Source organism: Monodelphis domestica, chromosome 2, assembly GCF_027887165.1.
Source record: "Monodelphis domestica isolate mMonDom1 chromosome 2, mMonDom1.pri, whole genome shotgun sequence".
NCBI classification, from domain to species: Eukaryota; Metazoa; Chordata; class Mammalia; order Didelphimorphia; family Didelphidae; genus Monodelphis; species Monodelphis domestica.
In genome coordinates this window covers 129,146,354-129,172,827 of record NC_077228.1, presented here as the reverse complement: position 1 = coordinate 129,172,827, position 26,474 = coordinate 129,146,354, and the positions used below count along the sequence as shown (strand labels likewise).

The following is a 26,474-nucleotide window of genomic DNA, read 5'->3' as shown; positions in this document are numbered from 1 at the left end:
ATAAAGGAGGATGACACCTAAAATGTGATCTTGGTTGATGGGAAGATGGTAATATCCTTTACAGTGAGAGAGAAGGTAGGAAGAGGGCATAAGAAACCCTTTGGCTTTTAGCAATTAAAAGGTTATTTGTAATCTTAGAGAGTGCAGTTTCAGTGAAGTAATGGACTGATTACTAGTAATTGAGAAGTGGGTAAGCTGTAAGGCAGGGGAAGCAGCTTTTCTAGTTTGGCTTTTAAAGGCAGCACGGACAGATATGACAGCTCGAGGGAATAGGAGGATCAAGAGAAGAGGGAGATAGTACTGATAGGAAGACCTGAGTTCAAATGTGGCTTCTGACAATTACTGGTTGTGTAGGGCATTTATTAGCTGGGTAACTGGGCTAGTCCCTGAACCTCTCTGTCTCTTCCTCTGTCAACTAAGGATAATAATAATAGTAGTTTGTTGTGAGGATCAAACGAGCTAACATATGCAAATTGCTTTGCAAAACCCCAAAGTTGTCACACGTTCTTTCTGCCAGTTTTTTCATCTGGAAAATGATTATAATTAGAGACTATCTCTCAGTGTTGTGGAGTGGAATGAGATTTGTAAACTTTTTTTGCAAACCTTAAAGCACCATACAGAAGCTATAATTATTCATAATTATAATCAATGAGCATGAGAAGGCAGCAGGGAAGGGGACAGTGAGAAATGGCAGACTGACGAAGCAGAAGTGAGATGATCCAGAGGGACAAGATCAAGTGCACCAGATTAGGGGAGGGTAGGAACGCTTAAACGCGGCCCCTACCCTCCGAGATACTTCTTTTGGAGGAGGACCTGCAGGCGCTGCAGAGGCAGTATGGGAAAAGTCCCGGAAGTGCCGGAGACTATTTGGCCACGGTACAGGAAGTTTCTGCGGGAGAGGGGGGGTGGAAAGGGGAGGTGAAATTGGGTGTGTCCTTCTGAGCCGGGAGGAGGGGCTTTGGCTGTGGCGGCGTGGACACGTCTTATCCTCCAGGCTCCCACGCGTCCTTTCCGAGAGGCCAGCGGGATTGATTGAGGTACTGACGGGTAGAGATGGCGGCGCTGAGTCTGACCGTGAATCCCGGAGACCCTCCACTCGGTAAGCCACTCACAGGCCTTGTCCCTGGGGCTCAGCCCTCCCTCTAAGGCCCGAGGACCTGAAACCATCTGGGATGCTTTTCTTCTTATCCCCTTGTCCCTTCTCCCCCTCCCTGCCCCCCACGCTAGGCCGGGGTCCCTGGTTTTTCCTTTGGGAGTCCTTTTCGCTGGGTCAGGGGGACTCGACCCAGCTCTCAGACCTTGAGAACACGTGGTTTGGCTCCTTTTTGACTCCTTATCCCTGAAAGTAGTTTTCTCTGCTTTACAGGGTTCTTTTCGCGATGCTATTTAAAATGGCTTTTAAGCGAGGTTGGGAGTGACTGGACCGCCTCAGCTTGTGAAATGACACGTTGTGGGATTTAATAAATTACTCGTGCTTCACTTCACTCATCTTCTTTCAAGCCAAGTGTCTCCTATGTGCGGGGCACTGTACTTAAACACCGGGGATATAAAGAAAGGGAGAAAACTTAAAAAAAAAATCAGTCCCTGTTCTCAAGGAATTCTCACTTTAATGATACGAACAAATGCAAATAGCTTTATAGTGGATAATTTGGGGTTAATCAACAGAAGAAAGGCATTAGTATTAAGAATAGGGAAAGGCTTCATTTAGAAGGTGGGATTTTAATTGGCACCTGAAGGAAGACTGGAAACAGAGCTGACAAAAGATTGATGCCATACATAGTAATAGGAAAGTTAGTAAAAGGGAAGATACGATAATAAGGAGAAAGAAATTCAGTTTTGAATATGTTAAGTCTAATTTGTCAGTGGGATATGCAATAGAGAAGTTCAGGAAATATTTGGGAGATTTTAGACTGAAGGTCACAAGAGATGAGAGCTGGATAAATCTGAGAATCTTTTGCATAGAATTGACGTTGAATCTGTGGGAACAGAGGAAATCACCAAGTTAAATAGAGAGATGTTGACTGAGAACAGAGGTTTGGGAGACATTCACAATTAGTAGGGGACACCTAGATGAAGGTCCAGTAAATGAAACTGAAGAATAGTTAGCTGGGTGGGAGGACCAGGAGATCTTGAAAAACTGAGAAGAGAATTATCAGAGAGGATTAGGTGACTCTCACAAAGGCTTGATAGAGGTCAAGAAGAATGAGGTCCCAAAAAGGGCCATAGATTGAACAGTTATGAAATCACTGGGAACTTTGGAAAGAGTGATTTCACTTAAATGATAAGGTCTAAAGCCAAATTGCAGAGTTGAGAGAAGAGGAAGAGAAGTGGTATCATTGACTGTTGACAGCCCTTTCAAGTTTAACTGTGAGAGGGAGGAGAGTTATAAAATGATGTGATGATGCCTAATCAAGTGAAGGTATTTTGAGGAGTCATAGGTTTGTTTGTAGGCAGTAAGAAAGCAACAGTAGCCAGGAAGAGATTGAAAATTAATGAGATGAAATAATAAAAGGAGCAGACTGCTGGACAAGATAGAATGGGGTCCTCTCCTGCCCCCAAGCTCCAAAGTAAAGTGCTATATTGCCCCACATTTCTCCTACTCATATTTTAGACTCAATGCTGTACTGACCCTGGGAAATGGGATCCAGGTTGGTGATTAATGTGGCTGTTAGAATGTCAGGTGACAGATTTATTGCAATTAATGGGTACCTGGAACTCCAGGCATATTGCAGAAAAGAGGTGCATTTGCTTCTTTATTTATCCTGCAAAAGTAGTAAGGTTCTGATCTGAAACCTCCTTGCTTTGTTTTCAGTTTGTGCCAAATTCAATGTTTCAAATATGGATAATGATCTTTTAAAGATTAACAAGAATGAGAGTTATGGCTTAATGGAAATTGTATCAAAACATTATTGTCACTTTTCTGAGTTTGCAATGGTACATCTTCCCCTCCTCACTCTAAATTTTGGATTTGTTGGGCTGATGAAATATAGATATCCAAATCAATTTTAACAATGTTAACTCTTACTGGCAATAAAAAATTTTAAAAACAAAGATATTGCTAATAAATCTCATGTGGATGTAATATGATATTTTGAATAGTATTACCAATAAATAAAGACTTGATTTAAATAAATTGTTCTCCAGAAGAAATAGGATATTGAATAATGAACAAATTATCTTCAAATCTTAATTCCATTTGGGCAGAAATTCTGAAGGATTTTTGTCGCCTGATTTTTTGGGTTCTTGATTTATAATTATTCACATTCTTACTTTTTCCATTTGTTTTAATTACCTTATTTGAATCAAGGAAAATTTGCCTTTATTGATTAATAAATGTTGTTTTAAAAGGTGGAAATATAGATTGGACTATTTCTTTTTCCACATCGTTCCAGCTTTGCTCTGTGCTTAATTGTGCAAAGTGGCTGGAAATTAGTTTAACCCGAGGTCTTGCTAGGATTGTATGAGAAAATGCCTGAAGAAAATTACTGTCTTAGATGCAATTTAAAGAAAAATTAGAATTTCCAAATATCCTCTGAAATTAAGTATTTTCAGACTATTAGTGGATAGTATTAAAAATGCACTTTTAATTAGTCAAACATCTGAACACTTGAAATGAGTAAGTAGTTTTACAACTGTAATGTCTGACTTTTAGTGCAAACTATTAAAAATATCTTGATATACATTTCAACATTTAATATACTTTTGCAAATTAAATGCTTTTATCTCCCTCATAAGTGCCTTAAAAGTTCTGTATGCATAGGAACTCAGCCAATATCTGTTTAGTGAATAGTCTATATAGTTAGCTTAAGAGGCATTTGATCAGATGCATTATATGAAAAGAAAACTAGAGCTGAAAGAAACCTCAGAGGCTATCTTGTATAACTTCTTCATACAATTTAGGAAACTGAGGCCCAGGGAAGCTAAGGGAAAATGTCCAAGGTCCTACATCAGAAGCCAAATAGAATGGAAGTCAGGTTCCACAGTCTTTCCATTACCTGAAAAAATATTGTATTGAACTTTTAGGTTTCTTCCATCTCTAAATCCTATCACTCATATCTTCCCATATTATTCTTCATAGTTGTCATTCCTTGAAGTTCAATATTCATTACATTCACATACCATTTTTAAGTTGTTAAACATGTTTCCAGATACATAATTTACAGAGGGTTTTGCCATTATGAATACCTTTGCATAGTTGCACATCTTTTTCCCCCTGCCAATAATAGCTATATATATATATATATATATATAGTCCTAGACGATCATCCAAAATAATTTTTATTATATAATTCCATATTGCTTTACAGAAATGTTGGATTTCACAGCTCTACCATTGGTAAAATAATGTTCCTTTCTCCACAAACTAGTATTGGATTTTATCATTAAAGGTTCATGAGGCTAATGGATCTTTGAAGGTGGTACAGGGGACAAGAGTAGTGGGCTTGGAGTCAGGAAGACCTAAATTCATATTTGGCCTTAGACCCTGGCTGTGCGTCCCTGGTCAAGTCTCTTTATTTCTTTAGACTTGGAATTGATACTAAGAATTGGTTCCAAGGCAGATAAGCCATCAAGGCTCAGTAATTGGGGTCAAGTGATTTGACCAGGGTTATACAGCTAAGAAGTGTTGGAGGTCAGCTTTGAACCCAGTTCCTCCCAACTCCAGACATTGTTCTTTATCTACTATGCTACCTATCTGTTCCATGAGCAAATCTCTTTAACTTTTGTTTGCCTCAGTTTCCTCAAATGTAAAATGGGGATAGATAATGATACCTTCTATGTTTGTTATTATATGGATAAAATGAGATAATATTTGCAAAACTCTTAGAGTGCTTTGGAGTAGGTATTAAGTGTAAGCTATTATTATTATTTTCAAAATTGGAAAGAACATTGTCACATTTTTTAATGATCAAAAATTCCAATAAAAACTACTGAATTTTAAGTAGTAGTGTTTCAGGCATTTTTTTTTGTTATTAGGAATTTTTAATATTTTCTCATGGTATTAGTGATAATTTATGCTCATTTTGTGAACTGGTCCCCTTTGAGTGTTAGAGATGCAATAGTCAATTGAGTGTATGCATCAAGAATCAAAAATGACTTGGGTTCCTCCTCTGATACATTCCAGCTATATGACCTTAGAAACATTCATTCCCTCAGTGACCCTGGGAATTCAGAACATTTATAGATCTGCATTAATGGTGAGGTTCCCTATAGTTATGAAATCACAAGAATAATAGCAACAAAGGAAATCATAGTTTTGAAGAAAAAAAATCTTCTAATATGTGTTAGCTGGCTTTGATCACTCGTCTAATTGGGCCTCAAACCTCTTTCCCAAATGCCACCTTTAAGGCAGTCCACTAATTTATGGACCTATGAGTACACATAGGATCAATCTTTTTATCAATATTGGTTTTGCCAGTGCTGATTCCACTGCCTTTTAATTTTTTTTAAATTTTTATTTAGAGTCCTAGATTTTAAAGATGAAAGGAACTTCAGATCTTAATAGACCAACTCCCTCATTGAACATTTGAGGAAATTAAGGCCCATGACTTCTCTAAAGTTACTGGGATAGTAAGTGACAAGAGTCAGGAGTTGAAACTAAATCCTCTGACTCAAAATCTACCACTTTCCACTGTACCACATTGTTTCCTGTTGCATTTTTAATACCACTGAGATGATATACAGGTCTTTCATTTCTAAACCTATTGATTCTAGGAGAAGTTAGGTCTATAGGAAGTCAAGAGATGTTTTTCTAAGGGGCAGTTGACTACATTAGCCAATTTGAGATATGGAGTAGGTTACTATGTTTTATGATGTTCTGGGCTATCCTTGCATTCTAGAGGAAGAAAGTTAATTTTAATATAAAGTGTCTTCCTGGGAGCAAATGACCCTGGCTGAACCAGTGTGTGATATTTATCTTTCCTTTAAGTCAAAAGACTTGTAGTTCTTTTAATGAAAGAATTTCCTGTTCGCAGAATATATTTGTTTAGAGAACCTTTCAATCTGAGTCTGGTGATTCAGAATATAAATGTGATCTAATATGAAAAGACTTCAAATTTTCTTCCATTGTTTGTAGGAGCTTTATTGACAGTAGAACATGTTAAAGAAAATATCAAAATTTTGGTTGAAGAAGGGAAAGAGAACATCCTTCGAGTTTCTGAGTAAGTGATCTTATACTTCTGTCCTTATTACTTAAATTAGCGTGTTTTCACATTTTCACATTTGATTTAGGTATAGGAATTAAAAATACTTGAGGTGTTTTTATATGCTTGAATATCTGTTGCATGTTTGTTAGAGAAGTTATTACCTAGGAATACAATTACAATTAAAATAACAAGTGAGAATATGTTGGGATATTATTCCTCAGTTGACCCTTTTGAGCCTTCTTTTATGTTCATAAAACTCATTGCTCACTGCCTCATTTAATCATAGCAAATGACTATAAGGATTCAAGTTCATGTATTCAACATAATATGGTGAGATGTTTTTTTAATCATCTCTCCTGTAAAAATATTTTATTCATTATTAATTTTAGGTAAGATTTGGGTGTCTTTAATTTGGAGAACACAGCATCAAAAACAATTACATATTTGTATATGTTGCTTTGTTATATATAGATCCTGTAGATGTGATTTCTGCCTTCTCTGAACTTTTGTCCTATACCAAGTCATGAAAATAGAGAGATTGAGAATATAAAGACAAATATGTAAACAGTATGCATTTTCATTCCCATAATATTTAAGTGGGAAACTGTCCAAAAGACTCATAATATAAAATTTCAGGAAATTGTGATTTGTGAGCTCCATAGTTAGTATTCTTATTTGCATGTTTCTAATGAATCTCCTAGCTTTCAAAACATTTTGTACTGGTCACTTCTTTATAATCAGCTATTGATTGTTGTTGATGTATAGAAATTAAAAAATAATATTAAATCTTTCAATGCTCTCAGAATGTTTATGCTTCTAGAAGCAGGATTCAGTTTCTTTAAGGCTTATTGTGTGCATTCATACTTTTTTTTTTTTAATCCTTACCTTCCATCTTCGAATCAATATTGTGTATTGGTTCCAAGGCAGAAGAGCAAATAAGGGATAGGTAGTGGGCTTAAGTGACTTGCCCAGGATCACATAGCCAGATTTGAAACCAGGATCTCCTGTCACTAGGCCTGGCCCTCTATCCAGTAAGCCATCTAACTGCTCCATGTAGCCATACTTATAAAGTTTACTCATAGGTTCTCATCTCCTAACTTTTGGTATGCTACGAATTCACAACTACAACTTCTTTTTTTTTCCTCCCTCAACTATATCAGTTGATTTTAAATTTTAACATTTTAATTTTTTGATCCTCATTTAAATTATTTTCCTTGTGACATTAATGACATATTGATTTAAAATTTTTAGCACATCTTGCATATTTTATCCAATTTGAACTTAGTGAGGTGTATTGTGCGGACATTATTTTTTCCATTTTATTTTATTTTTTTAAACAATATTTTATTTGGTCATTTCAAAACATTATTCATTGGAGACAAAGATCATTTTCTCCTCCCCCCCCCCCATAGCCAACGCACGATTCCACTGGGTTTCACATGTGTTTATTTTTTCCATTTTAAAAGATGGAAGAAACTGAGTCCTTAAGATTTCAGGTGACATAACTAGTGACTATCTTGGGGAATTTTAATCTAGGTCTCCCTGACTCCAAGTCTAGCACTCCCTTTACTTTTTGGCCTTCAGCAAACTTCCCAGTGAGGAAACTACTCTAAACCACATCATGAGGGTACAGATTACTGTTGATAATGAGTCTGTAATAGCTTTATAATGGAAAGTGAGCACATTACATTGACATTTCAACACCATCCCATTATGTAATGGCTATATAAAATTGATTTCTTGTAACAGTAGTACATTTTAAAATGGGAAATGAAATTTAAGAAACATCAGCTAAATCTGTGTTCCCTATTCATGACTTGGGGTAAATAGATTTCATAACAGCAAAAAAACTAAATTTTTTTTAGTTTAAAAAACCTTATTTTTTTAGATACCATCTGAAAAACCATTTGTGGTATTTCAATTTTGATGTTCCTACAGTTATTGGTTAAAATAGTTCTTAAAATGAGTTGCTTTTAAAGTTTGGCAAATCTTTTCAGTGTTCTGACACCATAGACATGTTTTTAAACCTTACAGTTTGGGTATGCTGATGTAAACCACAGAACATATACCTTATATTTACTTGCTATCTTAAGAGTTCAAGATCCTTATTTCAGGATGTAAATTATAACCTAATAAGGATTTGTGTTGAGTAAACTCTTGCAAAAATATTACTTAAAATAGTATTTGTTTTGTATATGAATTAGTACTTTGCAGTAGACTCTAAAAATACTTAGCTACACATGAGTAGATTAAAAATTTTTTTAAATTTTGACACAGAACATAAATCATAGAAAACCCCTTTACAAAGGACATTTCTAGTAAAACAACAAAAATAAACTGTTGATTGTTTATAGAAAATGGAGGGTGGGGCAGATGGGTGGCTCAGTGAATTGAGCACCAGGCCTAGAGAACAGAGGTCCTAGGTTCAAATCTGACCTCATCCACTTCCTAGCTGTATGACCCTGGGCAAGTCACTTGACTCCCATTGCCTAGCCCTTACCACTCTTCTGCTTTGGAACTAATACACAGTATAGATTCCAAGATGGACAGTAAGGGGAAGGAAGGGAGAGAGGGAGGGAGGGAGGGAGGGAGAAAAGAAAAGAAGGTTGTATTCTTGAACTTAGAGAGGATGATAATAATGTTTTCCTGTTGTTTTTGACCAGGTTGCCTTTCTGTTTTTTTATTTACATTGTTGCAGGCCCTTTAAGTAATATTCTTTTGTCTGAGCTTCACTTTGCATTACATTGTATCTTGTATTTTTCTGAAGTCTTAATATTTATTGTTCATTATGAATGAACAGTATTTGATTTCATGCATGTGCCTTAATTTATCAAACCATTCTCCAGTTGCTGACACATTTTGTTTTCAACATTTTGTGATCCCAAATAATGCTGCTGTGAACATTTTTTTCCCCATATAAGGGTCTTTTCTTGTCAGTAAAATTTTTGGGATTCAGTTCCAGTAATAAGAACATTTCATCAAAGAAAAGGAGCCAGACTGTGTAAAGCTAATTGTTAAGCTGAGCTGCTTTTAGTTTATTTTTGAGGCACAAAGGAGCTATAGAAGATTTATGAGCAAGTGAGTGACATGATCAGAACTGGTCATTAAGGCAGTGATATTAGAATCTATTTGGAGGATTGATTGCAGAGAAGAGAGATTGTAAGCAGGAAGACATATTAGGAGGTTATGACAATAGTTTAGATGAGATATAATAAGGGCTTGAACTTATATGGTAGCTTTGTAAACAGAGGGAAAATGTCAGGATCAGTAAGAGATGTTGTGATAGAATTGATAAGACTTTGCAATTGAATTTGGAAACTGAGGGAGAGTGAAGAGTCAAGTATGTTAATCCTAAGTGATGAAAAAAATGATGATAATCTCCATCAAAAAAGGGAGTTTGCAGGAGGGAAGGAATTTGGGGAAGGCAAAATTCTGTTTGAAACATTGAGTAGGGCATGACTTTAGTATATCCAGATGGGGATTTCCAAGCGGCAGTTGTTGATGTGGATCAGTCCTCAGAAGCAAGATGAGGACTGAAATCATAAACTTGGGAGTCATATGCATTGAGTGATAATTAAGGCTGCAGGAGCTAATGCACTGAGAGTGCAGAGGGAAGGAAAGAAGTTCTAGGATAGAGCCCTTGGAAACACCAAATGAATCATGGATGATGATCTACAAAAGTGATTTTCTCAAAGCATAAGTCTGATCATGTTATTTTTCTAATCAATAAATCCTTGTGGCTTCTTTTTAAATACTTGTGTTTGGCAATTGAAGTTTTTAACAACTTGATTCCAACCCACAGTTCACCCTTATATATTACTGTTCGTCTGTAGTTTAGCCAAACTGACTGTCTTGGTGTTTGTCTCATGCAACAATTCATTTCCCATCTCTGTCCCTTGTAATGGCAATTCCCTGTGACTGGAATGTTCTCCCTGCTTACTTATATACCATTGAGTCCTAGTTCAAGCCCTACTACTGTGGTACTCCAACTACTAGTCTAATAACATATGGTGGATAGAGAGAACTCTCCCTGGAGCTGGAAACACCTGAATTTAACTTTATCCTCTGACATTTACTAGCTGTGTGATCCTGAACCAGTCACTTATTCTCAGTTTTCTGAACTGTAAAATGGAGAGAATTTAGCATTTGCTCCCCAAGGCTCTTATAATCAAGTAAGTTGTTATTTGTAAAGCTATGTCTCCAGTTTTGGAGGTTGTCTAGAACAGAGGTGTTATAAACTCACTGTACGCTTCTTGCAAAACTGGAGTTCAAGCAGATTAAAATTAATTTGGAAATGTTTAATGAAATAAAAATACAATACAACATAGATAATACTAATTTGTGGCTTTCTAAATCATGTAGCCTGCAGGAATCCCTTTCTATTTGAGTTTGGCATCAATGTTCTAGGGCAGTAGAAAGTTAAATAACTTGCTCAGGGTCACAGCTAGTATTTGTCACGAGTGGAACTTGATCTCAGATTTCCCTGGTTTCAATACTGTTTCCCTATTACTGTAACACTCAGCTTCTCATAATACACATATACCTATTTTTCAACACATTTACATAAAAATCAGTTTCCTAGAGATAAGAAACTGTTAGCTGAGAAGTTGGGTTAAATTAAATTAAATTGGAGCCACCCAAATAGATATGAATATGATCCTTAGAGTTATGAATTTTTGTTGGCCCACTAATTAATGCACATTACAAAGACTTTATTCATTTAGTTGAGAATTTCAGAACTAAGTAGATACAGGGTAACTGAGGTTGAAGATGAGCAAAGTAATTCTGTTAATTCAATAAACCTTCTGATTGTTTACCTGACAAGTTTTCTAGGTGGCCATAACCAAATAACTGGAACAGCATTGTTTTCCTCCTTGTATTTTAGCAATGTTACGTTCACTGATGTGAATTCCATTATTCGCTACTTGGCTAGAGTTGCAACTTCAGCTGGGTTATATGGCTGTAACCTGATGGAGCGCACAGAAGTAAGTCATCAACTGCCTTTTCTGATTTTTTCATTCTCTTGCATTTCCAGTATTTGAGGATTTCATTTTTCCTGTCCTTTGCTTATGTAGCATTTTTATGGTTAGGATTTTAATCCCTAGAATGCTGAATTTGTATCTGCTTTCTTATTTCCCTTTCTCTTCCCACCTCTGCCCTTTCCCCCTCAGTAGATTTTCTCTTGCTTTCTTTCCCTATTTTTTCCTACTATTTCTCTTAAAAATACATTTTGTTGATGACTTTTGTCTTTTCATTATATTCATTCTTCACCATTTTTTATAGATTTAACTTTTTGTTATGAAGAAAAAGAATTATAAACATTTGGTCTGAGAATTTCTACAGTATTCTTTTCTAATAGAGAGTTCAAGAAGAGAAGATTTGGAAGATCTCTTAGAGAATAGGATAGAGTTCAAATAGGGAGGAATAAAAGAATTATCTTGTTTCAGTGACAGTCCAGTTTAGATTACATAACAGATTTTTAGTGGACCCTGTCCACATGGTTATTTGATATTTAACATCTTTAAAAATTTTCTAATTGGAAAATAAAGTAACAAGAATATTCTATATTGCAAGAAAGCATTTGGTATAAATTCATCATAAAAAACTTTTTGAATTCTGTAGTATTCAGAAAATTACTGAACTTGATGCTCCAGTTATTGATAGTTTATGGCTTTTGGATTTAACTATTCCTTGCTCTTCCCTTTCCACCTTCCTCTCCCCATTTTTGCATTCTACATTAAGATCAGATCATCTTGAAAGTTCTATGCATTTTTCCATATCTTTACACAGTAAGTATTCTGTTAAGTTTGTGTAAGTTTTTTATGTAAAATTTTGTGTGAAATTGTTTTGCAATCACAACTTTTATTATGTCATTTCAAGCAAGAAGAGGGAGTTGATGATCTTTCCGTGATAGTCTGATATTTAGCAAGCAACACTATTGTGATTTCTTTAGATAGAGATTATAACTCAAAATTCTTAGTGTCTTACTGCCTTTCTTAGTTGGACTTTTATTGGTGATGGTTTAGACAAATTGTAAATGTTGGAATGTCACTCAGTCTCATTTCTTTTTTTTTCTTTCCCCCCAGATTGACCATTGGTTGGAATTTAGTGCTACAAAATTATCTTCTTGTACACTGTTTGCTACTGCAATCAGTGAGCTCAATCACTGTCTGTCGCTGAGAACATACTTAGTAGGAAACTCATTGAGTTTAGCAGATCTGTGTGTTTGGGCCACACTAAAAGGTATTTCTGGCCTTTTTTTTTTTTAAAAAAAAACTTTTAATTTGCAGTTACTAATAACAATGCTATTAGCTAATTATTTCTTCCCAGATTTTTAATTCATTGTTACAGGGAAATTTAAGGTAAGAGAATTTTGAGTCCCACATGATTTCCACATTGGAGATAAGAATCCTATTCTCTAAAATGTTTTTATAGGTTAGATTGCTTTGAAAATGAAGACTGCTTTAATATGAAGAATATTATGCTGTTTTTCTTTTTTCTTTTTTCTTTCTTTTTAAACTCTTACCTTCTGTCTTGGAATCAATAGTGTGTATTGGCTCCAAGGCAGAAGAGTGGTAAGGGCTAGGCAATGGGGGTCAAGTGACTTGCCCAGGGTCATACAGCTGGGAAGTTTCTGAGGTCAGATTTGAACCCAAGACCTCCTGTCTCTGGGTATGGCTCTCAATCCACTGAGCTACCTACCTGCCCCCTATGCTGTTTTTCTACATAATCATTCCAAGTTTTTCTAGACTTTTTGCTTAATGAGTCTCAAATTATAATTTCATCAGACAAAATTTCGTTTGATGAAGTGTACAGAGTGACTTTTACTTATTATTGTATTGTTAATAAAGCATATGCAATCCTCAGCTTATTAATGCCTGACTTTTATACATATGTGTGTACCCTAGAGGGGAGGTCACCACAATACCTGACCAAAACAGCTCTGATCAGAAGAGTCTTAATTCCAGTCAGCTAGCAGTCTAATTAGAGAACTATTTTTTTTTGTGTGAGATGTATAAATAAATAGCTTCTCCAATGGGGTCCTCACTTTTCCAGGTGGCTTCATGTAGGTACTCTCATTTCTTCCTTCCTGCTTTTCTTGCCCTTGGTAATTTCTCTTTACTCCCCACTTTCAGATCAATAAATAGATGAAAAACAAAGTGGTAAATAACAAACTCCTGTTGATTGAGGTTTTAATAGTGCCATCTCCCTGATTCAGATAAGTCTCAGAGTTTTTAATGTTCTTGACTATTCAGAAGTATAATGAAATCTCCAGATCCTTTTGCTCTACTGTGGAATAAATACATAGATAGAAGAGAATAAGCCAGTACATAAAGAAAAATATGAGTAAGAGGAAAGTGACTTTGATGTGACCCAGATTATTCTGGTGGAACACTGACTTTTACAGAGTCCTACGAAGAAGAAAAGCCCTTGAATTGAACATGGACTCAAGGACCAGTTTAGGAATGAGTGGAGATACTTATAAACAAGTTGGTCAATAAAAGCCAGAGCAACTCATAAATGACTGTCTCCTTAAACGTAGAAAGTTGACAATCAGCAAAGAGAGAGCACCTGCATTGACAGCATCACAGAACTCTCAAAGTCTTGAAAAACATATTTGCTTTTGACTTTTACTGAATGTGCCTTAGTGTTGCCATGCTGGCTGGAGAGTGGGAGGAGGAGTACATACTTTGAATAAAGGTATTCATATCTGAGGAAAAGATTTGAGATTATTAGTAAGTTGTTTAGAAGACATTAAAGAAAAGATATGTTTAATACAATCTTTTGGTATTTAATTTTGGCATAAATATTGATGAAATTTGATAGCTTTCAACTTATTTATAGTCATTTCAGCAAGTTTTCATTAAGTGCCTACTCTGTGCTGGGTGATGGGGAATACCAATACAAAGAATAAAGTAGCCTGTTCTTACAAAGAACTTGTAATCTGATGAGGGAGATAGACAGAAACTACTACTATCTTATCGCATTCTCAGAACTCTGGTGTTTTGGCATGGTTTTGCATTGTGGGGGCCTTAAAGAATGAAGAAAGAGTTAAGCAAGGCTAAATACATGTTGCTAGACTTTTAACTTTCCTGAGTTGTACATATTTTATAGAGATAGGAAAATGTTACAGTATCTTAAGAGTCTATAGTTAACAGCCCATTAGAGAAGTATCATTTCATTGATTTAGCTTCCTTGAACTGAACCATTTTAGAAACTCAGCTTTTGAAGTTGCAAGGTTAGTAAATTGTTGAAAATCTTTGTTTGTTGACAGGAAATAATAAATGGCAGGAGCAGTTGAAAGACAGTGTGGCCCCACTTCATGTAAAGCGCTGGTTTGGCTTTCTTGAAGCCCAACATGCCTTTCAGTCAGTTGGTACAAAGTGGAATGTTACTACACCAAAAATCAAAGTGGTAAGCAAAACTGTAAAAGAAGACATTGTAAGGAAGATTTTAAGTGATTATGGTTATTTTGTATTTGTTGCATATAATCTTTACCTAGAGAATTTTATACTTCTCAGTCTTTGGCAGCTTTATTAGTTGAGTGGACAAAACTTTTAACTCCATTAGTGTTCATTTGTTTTAAGGCAACTGAAAAGAAACAAGACATTGGAAAATTTGTTGAACTTCCAGGTGCAGAGATGGGCAAAGTTGTGGTCAGATTCCCTCCTGAGGCCAGTGGGTAAGATAATGTCTTTAAGAATCATTTGAATGATTAAGATGGAATAAGCTTAGCACAGCTTTAAAAAAAATTATCCACTATAGTTTAGTGTGTGTAAAAATTATATTTATATTTGTTAAATTAAGATATCCTAAAGATATTAATAGATAAGTAGTTCATTTAAAAAATTTGCACATTTTCACTTAGATAATGAAAAAAGAGAGAGGGGCATTATTCAAGAGATTTTAAAAAATGTTAGTATTGGAAGACTTTAGAAATAAAAAACTTCATTTTGAATTTTGATTGCAAAACTTTACTAATATAAATAAAGGTTTTGTCCCTTTGATGCTTTGTCTTCCATGATTCATTCTCTTCTGCCCATCAAAGTGTCATTTCTAGTATAATGTTGTTAGTCATACTCATCTATACTCAAATATAGTCACATCAAAATGAATGAGAGAAATGAATAAATGACCAGGACTATGTTGACCACTTGTAACTAAAATTCCTAATGAGAAAAAATGATTTTTCATTTACATTGCTTCTTTGTTCCACATTTCCTTGTTATGGTCAGTTTCTGAGAGGTGAAGACTAGATCAAATAATGCTTTTTTGCTTTTCAATACAAGACAGGGAAGATGAACAGCAAAATAGGCAACCTTTGCCATTAACACTGAGTTATATTTACGTGCAATATTAGATAGCAGGAAGAGTTAATATGTTAGCAGTGTTCCTCTAACTTAAAAAAAATTAGTTTCTCATCAATTTATAATCCCATCAATTATATGGTATTTACATGCTTATCTCAAAATAAGAAAATACATATGGAATTTAAAAGTCGCATGTATTTTATTTAGTGTTATATTTTATCCTGTTGATATTAGTATTGTGTGTGTGTATAAAACATCAGTATTGCCTTTTATTAGAATGAGTACAATATAAATAGACCATCTTTTAGAAAAAATTATTCCAAAGGGAAATGCAGATTTGAAGTAATTTTAAAAAGCATGTTAATGAAGTTTCTTTGTGAAATATTTGTTTTAGTTACTTACATATTGGACATGCGAAAGCTGCTCTTCTAAATCAGCACTACCAGGTTAACTTTAAAGGGAAACTAATTATGAGATTTGATGACACAAATCCAGAAAAAGAAAAGGAAGATTTTGAAAAGGTAATTTAAGAGTATAGATAACTTGTTATTGGATAGATTTATTAAAATTAAACATGCCTTGGTGCTTCATTCATGTTGTTTGTTGTTGCTTTTTTTTTTTTAATAAACCCTTCCCTTCTGTCTTGGAATCAATAGTGTGTATTGGCTCCAAGGCAGAAGAGTGGTAAGGGCTAGGCAATGAGGGTCAAGTGACTTGCGCATGGTCACACAGCTAGGAAGTATCTGAAGCCAGACTTGAACCTAGGACCTCCCATCTCTAGGCCCAGCTGGCCCCTTCATTCGTATTTCTTTAATGATAAATGCACCCTTTTATAATTTTATTTCCTGCACAATACATATCTCAAGTCCAGATGAAAGAATAATGGAACTTCAGTACAGATAGCTTATTTTTTTCTATTTCTAGTTGCCTTAAACAACAAAACCCTAAAGAACAAGGTGAAATCAGTGTGGAAGTTTCTTAATATCCTTGTGTCATCTTCATTCAGAAACATCATGTCATCATGGAGGAGAGAGCTGAACTCATCTGTATTAGTTGTTCAGAGTAATTAGTAATCTCTATTCTGAGGTCCTCTCTTTGTCAAAAGGAAATGGGTTGGGTAATATAACAAAAATCCATCACCATTTTTTTCCTCACAATCTTTGTTTTCCCCTTTCTCTTCTCTCATTCATTGGAAATTAGGAGAATGGAACTTATCTTATAACTTGATTTTTCTGCCAAATCCTTCTATTTCTGGAGTCTGGAGACCTGAGTTCAAACCTTGTCTTTGATTTACCTGTGTGACCTTGGCAAAATTACTGGTCTGCTCTGGGACTCAGGTCTGCTCTGGGACTCATTTTCTCATACTTAAATTGATAATAGAGTTAGACTAGGGACACCTATATGGATCAGTGGATTGAGAAATAGGCCAAGAGATAGGAGGTTGTAGGTTCAAATCTGGCCTGAGACACTTCCCAGCTGTGTGACCCTGGGCAAGTAATTTAACTCCCTTATGGCTCTTCTGCCTTAGAACCAATATGTAGTATTGATTCTAATATGGAAGGTGAGCATTAAAAAAAAAAGTTAAACTAAATGACCTTCTAGCTCAATGATCTTTTGGAATAGTATATATTACTATACTCTAATTTATTTAGGTTATGGAACAGAGGCCCCAAAACATATCCCTTATTGCTTCTGTCTTCTTTTTGGATAGTATTTATATTTGTGGAAAAGTTGTATCAATGCTTGACAAGTTAGAGAATTCAGTTAAAAGGGATAGCATCCATGCTTCTGTTTGTTTTGCTGGACTAATAACATAAAACTGATGTTTGTTGGGGTTCTACATTTCAGGTTATCTTGGAGGATGTTGCCATGCTTCATATCAAGCCAGATCAGTTTACTTACACATCTGATCATTTTGAAACAATAATGAAATATGCAGAGAAACTTATTCATGAAGGAAAGGCCTACGTAGATGATACCCCAGCAGAAGAAATGAAAGCAGAACGTGAACAGAGGACAGAATCTAAACATAGGAAAAATTGTAAGTTGCGTTTGGTTTGCATTTCTAGTTGATTTTATATTAGTGAAATGTACCATTCTTCTCTTTTGTTAATAATGGTAATGTTACCAACAATGTGTTCAATTTATTCAAATATATTAATTTCCCCTTCTTGCCTGAATATCTATACTGCCTGTGTGACCCAAAGGAAGCCTCTTACCCTTCTTGAGTCTCAAAATGATTTCTGAGGTCTCTCAGTTCTGTGTGTATAGTCCTCTGGTGCTAAAAAGAAAAAAAAAACATTTCTCAGTGTTAGAGAGATTGAAACAGTTTAATTTCATATTGATGTGATTTATATAAGGTTTATGGACTCTTCTTTACAAAAAAAATATGTAATTTTTGTGCAGTATAAAAAGCCATATTAATAATGCTTTGGCTGAAATGTAATAAATTTTTATTCACTAGCTATTGAGAAGAATTTACAAATGTGGGAAGAAATGAAAAAAGGAACCCCATTTGGCCAGACCTGCTGTTTAAGAGCAAAAATTGACATGAGTAGTAATAATGGATGCATGAGGGACCCAACTCTCTACCGTTGCAAAATACAACCACACCCACGAACTGGAAGTAGTTACAAGTATGTTCATTCTTTTCATGCACAGAGAATTTCCTTATACCTTTGTCTGTTTCCTATAAAGTACCACCCAGATACCTGTAATGAGTTATTTTTATGTTTGTATTTCCTGGTGAAAAAATCCCAAATTTTTTCACTTATTGTGGAGTGAAATTAGGAACTCTTCACTGAAAACCTTGATTTTTCTGATTTTCAGTTTGATTTACAAAAGTAAAGTTGAGGAATAAGAGATTAAAAAATGAATAATTTATATTGACTGGTTAATTTTCCATTCCTCTTTACTGTTAAGGAAATTTCCAAGATGCTTAATATGGATCCCTTGGTTATGAAAATTGTAAAAAGTTGAATTAAAACTAGACTGAATTTGATTTTTCAGAAATCCAAAAAGGAGTTAATTATAACTTTTCTCTCTCCCTCATTCCCTCTGTCTAGTCATTTAAGTCTTACCAAGTCCTTATAATCTCTTGCCTAGACCATTACAATAACCATATTTGTCTTGAATGATTTAGTTTATTATAGAATAATGGGTAAATGTTCATCTTATAGTCACAAATGGTTATTGGGTAGTTATTTGCTTTATTTTAGTTTTGTAGAACTAATTTTGGAAAACTTTTAAAATTGTGTTCATACTCTGTTTTGGTTATAATAGTGTGTGATTGGTTACTATTATATAATATTTTAAAAGTTTTAATAGAGTACAAATTAAAACTATTTGGGAAGGGATTTTATTTTAAAAGAAGTTTCCCAAAGAAGTATGTAGATATATATTTTAAAGGATCTTATTATTGATTTTATCTATCCTATTTTTTAGTCATTTTGTGTCAGGATGAAATATTTGAACATTCTTTATTTAGCTAATGAAATTACTTAATATCTTTAATCCTAACACTGATGAATTGCTTAGGATAGCAATTACTAGATGGCATCAATGACTAACTTTCCTTAAATGATTATAACTTGGCACCACTGGTCATTGCTTATTTCAGTCCTACATATTACATCAAGGGACAAAAGTTCTAACTAATTACTATAGAATAAGTTGAATTTGTTTACTTAAAAATAGATCAGTTTTGAGCAAAGCTGGTGCTAGCTCCTGGGAAATCAGTAAATTATTTATGTCAAACACATTACTTGGGGAGATTACTCATTTAATTAATATTATTATTGTTCCATCTTGAATAAAGATGGCAAGGATGCCTTTCATTGACTGAAAAAACATTCTTTTTTTTCCTAGCATTTATCCTACATATGATTTTGCCTGCCCCATAGTTGATAGCATTGAAGGTGTTACACATGCTCTGAGGACAACAGAATACCATGACAGAGATGAACAATTTTATTGGATTATTGAAGCATTGGGCATAAGGAGACCATATATTTGGGAATATAGCCGTCTAAATTTAAACAATACTGTGTTGTCTAAAAGAAAACTCACGTGGTTTGTCAATGAAGGACTAGTTGATGGATGGTATGTTTTATGTTATCTAGAAATGATGCATGTGAATGCATATAGTTTATCAGTCATACTTTATGATTTCTATATCAAAGATGTCTTTATATTTAAAAATAATTTTTGTCATTTTGTTTTTACACTAATTTTCTACTTCAAAGAACTACTTGTGACAAAATAAAAAGAAGGAAAAATTTTTTTACAGGAAAAGTTTGTATTTGTAAGCAAATATAAGTGAAAATTATACAAAGTATAGATAAATCACTTAACCTTTCTAAGTCACACTTATCTGTAAAATAAGAGATGATACTTTATACTTTCATAAGGTTATTATGAGGAAGACACTTTTTCTTATGAAAATACTAAGCTGTTTGCAGTTATTAAAGGCAACAATAATTACAGTCCCCTTAAATTTATCTGTTCAAGATGATTGCTGAGTATGTCATCTTAGGGTCATGATTCATTCTTGGCATGTTGTTAATATAGATAGTATATCCTAAATTAATTAGGTCAGATTGATAGGTATTCATATATTGTGAGAAGTACATATCAATGTACATTAATGAAACTGCTGTTAACTCTTCTGTGGAACATATTGAGTACCCACTAAACCCCACTGCCCCAGTTCGAAGTGGTTTAGTTATTAAAATCCAAAAGGACTCTGAGGTCTATATTAGAACAAGTCTTGAATGTTTTTCATTACTCAGTATAATGTTAATTCTTTATTAAAGTACAGTTCATCCAATCAATGCAATTCATTCTAGGAGTGATGACAATACAGCTAATTTGCTAGAGTGGCTAGAAATGGTGTGATATAGTAGAAGGAACACTAGATTGGGAGTTAAAACCTGGTTTCTAATCTCAGGTTGGCCATTTAATAATTGTATGACCATTAATGATTAACCTTTCTGGACTGGTTTCCTATACTGAAATTAAGAAGTTGAACTAGATAATCTCAGAGTCTTCTTTAATTTAAATTCCATGATTCTGCTACTTTGGCTTCTTGAATACCATACTCCACTCTTAGTATGGTAACTGACCCAGACTTAAGGTATAATGCAAGATGTGTGTATTATTTAAAGATTTACTCCATGCCCGTGTATGTTCTATCTCTTAATATACAGAAATTCCTGAATAATTATACTTTATTCATTTTCTAGGGATGACCCAAGATTTCCCACAGTTCGTGGTGTCCTGAGAAGAGGGATGACAGTTGAGGGTCTCAAACAGTTTATTGCTGCCCAAGTGAGTTGCATTAGTTTCTTTTTCTTGTGTACTGAAGTAAGGCTATTAAGCTACAGCTATATTTTACTAATATGTATTAACTTCTTGATCTTCTCTTTTTCCTATGTAATGCAAAGTCAGGATTAAAACATGAAAAATAATGGGTTAGAGTTTTAATAGCTTATTTCCAATTGGCTTTTTAAGAACATTTCCAGTTTCTTTAAATGTTTTAATTTTTTTTCCCTAGGGCTCTTCACGGTCAGTTGTTAACATGGAATGGGATAAAATTTGGTCATTTAACAAAAAGGTATGTGTTAGTTTCAATTCTGTTTTTAATTTCTTTGTACCTTGTTCTTGAATAAAATAATAAATATGAAATTCACTGGAGTGCTTGTAAAAGAAGTCATAGAAGTTGATTGCATCATTTTGCACACCTTCAGGAAAATGAAATTTCCCTTTTTCCAACATACCAGCACTAAACATATTAACTTTTAAAAAACACCTTAAGGTAATTGTTCTTGCTGTGATTCTTATGAACATTCTGCATTTCATTTTTCTGCTTTCAAGCTGCGAGCTATCTGTAAGAAGGTATTACTTAATGCTTTTGTTTGCCTTAGCACATAGCTTTCAGCACCATAAACATGTAATCTGAGATGCCATTATGCTGCTTTGTAGCACAATCACATTTATATAGAAAGGAAAACAGGTGCATTATGCATATCCAGTGAAAATGCATTATTCCTTTTTTTTTTTTTTTAAGTTTTGTCCTCCAGTATTTTTAGTTTCAAAGGGAAGATCATAAACTACTTTTCCCTTCTATGGTGAGAGGACATAGGATTATTCAATTTGCACATTTCATTGATTTTTAGTCATTCTTTAATTTCATTTCTTGTGCCTTACTATATACCATATTCATTTTGATGTTTCTCAGCTGACTGTCTAATAAGGAATATTGCATCTTGACATGGTTCATTATTAATTGGCAACAGATTGCTTGGACACTATAATAAGGCGAATCCTTGTAGAATGCCAACTTATAAGCAGTGGTTTCCGTGATTGTGCGTGTTCTGTAAACTTTTTTTTGGATTGCTGCTTGATTTTGCTGATGCCTTGCCCCATTTGATAAGTAGTTGCTTGTCTCGCATGTGTTGTATTTTTTTCCTTTTGTATTTGGTCAGTAGAGAACATCAAGGAATTATCAATTGGTTCTTTCTGTTGCTGCAGTTATGAATAGAAAAATTTTTAAGAATAAAGTTAAATGTTAACATATTTTTATTAAAAAATTAATAGTTATTTGGACTCAGTAATCCACAAGCACCATTCTTAAGTATGTTTCACGATTTCAAATTTAGAATGGTGATACGCCAGAATCATTCTGAACATCTTGTGTGCAAGGCAACAGCTTTATACTGCCGTCATTGGTGTCTTTCTTCCCTGCATCTTCTTATGATGAAAATCACTGAAACCTCCTTCCATAGTCTTTGTATTCATAGAACATGTTAGAATTCTTAAGTAAAGAACCTTTCTCTCAAACTAAAACATAATGAAGGAACTGTGGACTAACTTTAACCATCGGGGATTACAGTAAGCATTATATGTGGATCACAGTTCACCAGCCAGCTGCCTTAATGACTTCAGATAAAACTAAACAAATTAAGGTACAGGCATGTTTGGAGAGAGACAGCTAAAACTAGGTTGTAACAAAAAGAAAAAGTTCAATATTATTGAATCTAAAATGAAGATAACTTTTTTTATAAATCTGAATTTTTATCCTCACCTAACTATTATAATAACAACAATATTAATAATTAATTAGGAATATTAACGGACATTTCACTTTAAAGTTTTATGGATGCTATCTTTTTTGACTCCCTTGTGAGGTACCTTACCACAGGTATATTTTACAATTCCCAATTCACAGATAAGAAATCTGAGTTTCATAGATGTTCAGTGATTTGCTTGTGATTTCACAACTTGTAAATATTAGCTTTTCTTAACTCCAGATCTAGTAGTGTATCTACTCTTCTCTTCTAGTTTGCAGTTCTTTCCCAGTCATGTAGAGAAGTTTGAATTATGTAAAATATATTGTTCTTGACATTGAAAAAACATTTAAGAAAGACCTATTTGTTATATTATTCTTGAGAAAATTTTAAATTATTTAACATTGAGTTCTGAGTTCTTTCAAATTAGAAAGTGTCACAAGTCTGAAATAATTCTAAAATACTATTATTTTGTCAGTTCATCAATTCCTAAAATTTTATGTGCTATTTCAAAAAAATTATTTTAAAATAGAACAGCTTTTCCCCTTTTCACATATTAAGTGCTTAATAAATGGTTTTTCTATTATTCTTAGCCCACAAAGATATATATAGATTTTGCTATCTAGAGACAGATTATTTTCTCTTACATTATTATTGACATATTGCCTACTGTTTAATTAGTCAATACAAACTAGTTTTCTTTTTTTTACTTTGGCACTTTTTTTTTACAATGAGATTATACTTTCTCTTCCCCAGAAAAGGTATGTCATCATATGTAAAGAGGGATCATGCTATTTGTTTCTATCATGGAGTTGTGAGCAAGAAAATGAAGAGTGAAGCTATACGTTTTCTGACCATGCCTTTCCATTATGGCATTATTGTTTTCTTATAAATGTTTAAAATCCCAGAACCACTTCTATTCAACAGTAAATTAAAATGTACCTGCAAAAATCAAATATGGATACTTTCATTGAATTTCCCATTATTTTGGATTACCTGTAGCATTCCATTATAAACATTCTCCATATAATTGGATTTGATTAATGTAGATACTTATAAATAAACCCTACCATAATACCTGTTGTAACATTGTTATATGTACATAACATTATTTCAAAGGAACTGACTGACCCTTGTGATGTTTCATTTTACGTGTTTTTGAGGAACCTTTTAACAATAAGCAGGATATGTTTATATCCTCAAGTTGTTTTTCCTCTGTGTTTTTTGTATCCCTCAAATACTGTTGTGTTTTTCCTGGAAATTTTTTTAACAGATCTGTGAATTAAGAAAAAACATTGTCCCTAAAATATATAAAACCCATGAAGTATTTTAAAGATGGAGTAGGTTTAGAGCATAACTAGTATGTCTGCTAAAAGTGACCTGCAATTTATTGGCTTTTAGTGTTATGTGATTGCCTTATTATAGTGGCCTAATACTATTCTGCTTTTAAATATTATATATTGCCTAAAGATTTGTTTAAAATGAGAAAAAAATACAAAATATGCATATTTCTTTAAAATGGGCTTTACTATATCACCCATTTTCTACTATCACTCACCACTCCCAGTAGTCTACTGGAATATTAAGGATAGTTACCTATAGGGTAAAAATGTAAACTTATTAGCAACATTTATTTTCTGGTGCCTAATAGGAAGACTTGTGTCTTGTTATTTGAAGTGTACTATTTCAGATACTATCCACTCCTTTTTTTTTGCCTGCCAGGTAGTTTTTTTTGAAAGTTCATTTAAACTTTTTATGGCCTCAACTTGGGTTTTCCTTATTTGTTTGGCATTTACCTGTCAGAGAAGAGTTAGCAGGTAAATAACAGTATATAAGTGCAGTAACAAAGAAAACCAGTTAATATTCCTGTGTCATATCTTTTGATTTGTGTGACAGTTTGTTTTTGACTAGAGTATTTTTAGCATAAATTATTTATTCATTACTCTTTTATTAATTTTTGAAGGTTATAGACCCTGTGGCTCCTCGATATATTGCTTTACTACAGAAGGAAGTAATCACTGTGAACATACCTGAAGCTCAGGAAGAAATGAAAGAAGTGGCTAAACATCCAAAGGTCACACTGATTTTGTCAATGTTTTTCTTTCTTAGGAAAATGGTTACAATTTAGAAAGAAGGCATTGTGTTTACCATACCAATAATTGATGGGAAATGCTTTGTGGCCAGCATAATTTCTTTGATTTGATGACAAACTAATCAATAATTTTTTGCATATGTTCCACTAATTGTAATGTGAGGGGAACAAATTCTTCTGGGGAAACACAGAACATTTTGACCGTAATCTAATACTATCAAACCACTTCCTAAAAATAAACCCTTTAGAAAAATATTATTTTTTCATTTGCAAACAGATGTGGACCAAACTTTATGACTTCTAAGATTTCTTCCCACTCTTAAAATTTTATAATTATCAGACTTAATAATAGTTAGTACCTCTTTCTTCCATTTCTTAATCTCTCATCTCAAAACCTTTACATTTCATCTAAAACTATAAAATAGGAGTTCTTAATTTGGGATCCATTTATTTTTTTTTCATTTTTATAATACTGGTTTTCTTTGGAATACTAAGGATTTTATTTTATGTATTTAGAAACATTTTAAGAAGGGATTCATAGGTTTCACAAAAACCCTTTTACAAAAAAAATCCTTATTCATAGAACATCCACATTCCCAAGCAGTTTGATAATCTTATCTATGTACCTACTGTGCTAGGAGTCATTCTGATAGTTCACAGAATCTAGAGCTGGAAGTGACCTCAGCAGTCATTACTCCTACTCTCCATTTTACAGATGAGAAAAAGTCCAGAGAGATCACATAGATATAGAAAGAAGCAGAGCTGGTAAATCATTAAGATTTAGGTCTTCAGAAATGGTGTTCTTTCCATGATACCTTACTAATTAGGTGATACCCTTGTCCTTTTTAAATCATAAAATTGAAATGTTCCCGTCTAGACTTTTGACCAACACTTGTGTTATAGTGGTAGTCTCTTGGTGACTGAGGATGACTATAACACTTGTGTTAAATGGTATTAAAGATCCCTTTCTACTCTTAATCTCCTATCCTGTGGCTTTTGCCTTTTAGTCAGTGTTACAAAGAAGGAAACTTATGGATGCAGACCCACAAGGCATCTGTAGAATAATGTATTGTCATCATAATTTGACTCTATTCACGTAGTTCTTAATGATCTGTTCTACTTCAAGAGTAAGACTTGATGCCTTAACTGAAATTGGAAGCATTCTCAATTGTGGTTGTGACTCTATTTTCGATAGCAGGCTCCTTGCCACCTACCTGGGCCATACCCCTATTTCTGGCTACTCAACCAGGCACCATGATAGTTTTGTTCAGTGGTATTTCTGTGGCTACACAGTGACTTAGAAAGCCACAGCTTGATGCTATCCATGTTATATTTTAACATTTCACAATTACATTTTAATCTCGTCAGGGCTGCACTCGGGGATTTTGCAAGCAGCAAGTATGACTTGGTTTAGTAGCACATAACCATAGCCTCTTGAGTAGTACCATTAGACTATTATTCTGAAGCAAGAGTAGTTCTCAGCTTAAAATATCAAGTATCCAAACTTTATTCTAAATAATCCAAATTTGTCAGAACTTAATAAAAAATAATAGCGGTAAAATGAAGTTAACATATGGAGCAAAAGACTGTCAGAAAATGTAAGAGCATCATATATTTGACTATACATGGCTTTTTTTATCATTACTTAATATTTTTAAATTATTGCCTTCTGCTTTTATATCTCTTTCTTCTCCAAATGATTCCCATCTTTCTTCCTTCCCAGAGAGCCATTCCCTGTAACAAATAAATAAAGAGAAAAAAAGGAAAAAGAAAAAATTGGTGTTTGGCCAATCCATCACCTGGGCCTGACAGTCTATATATACAATGTTCTGTAACCATGGCTTCTCGAACCCTTCTAATA

At 34.0% G+C, this 26,474-nt stretch overlaps 1 protein-coding gene and 1 long non-coding RNA gene across 2 annotated transcripts in view; one reads left to right on the top strand and one right to left on the bottom strand.

Moving 5' to 3' along the window:
• The first annotated feature begins 854 nt into the window (after positions 1-854).
• The window catches only part of EPRS1 (glutamyl-prolyl-tRNA synthetase 1), a 65,061-nt gene continuing 39,441 nt past the window's right edge, over positions 855-26,474 (top strand). The window contains exons 1-13 of the mRNA XM_007481414.3: positions 855-1,099; positions 6,074-6,158; positions 11,029-11,128; positions 12,230-12,386; positions 14,419-14,558; positions 14,732-14,826; positions 15,849-15,975; positions 17,303-17,495; positions 17,919-18,090; positions 19,322-19,555; positions 20,698-20,782; positions 21,009-21,068; positions 24,485-24,595. Of these exons, the coding sequence (XP_007481476.1) occupies positions 1,054-1,099; positions 6,074-6,158; positions 11,029-11,128; positions 12,230-12,386; positions 14,419-14,558; positions 14,732-14,826; positions 15,849-15,975; positions 17,303-17,495; positions 17,919-18,090; positions 19,322-19,555; positions 20,698-20,782; positions 21,009-21,068; positions 24,485-24,595 (1,605 nt within the window). The 5' untranslated portion in view covers positions 855-1,053. The remainder of the gene's footprint in view (positions 1,100-6,073; positions 6,159-11,028; positions 11,129-12,229; positions 12,387-14,418; positions 14,559-14,731; positions 14,827-15,848; positions 15,976-17,302; positions 17,496-17,918; positions 18,091-19,321; positions 19,556-20,697; positions 20,783-21,008; positions 21,069-24,484; positions 24,596-26,474) is intronic.
• LOC103094185 (uncharacterized) overlaps positions 25,761-26,474 on the bottom strand; it is a 47,670-nt gene continuing 46,956 nt past the window's right edge. The window contains exon 3 of the long non-coding RNA XR_461699.2: positions 25,761-26,347. This is a non-coding gene — a long non-coding RNA (uncharacterized LOC103094185). The remainder of the gene's footprint in view (positions 26,348-26,474) is intronic.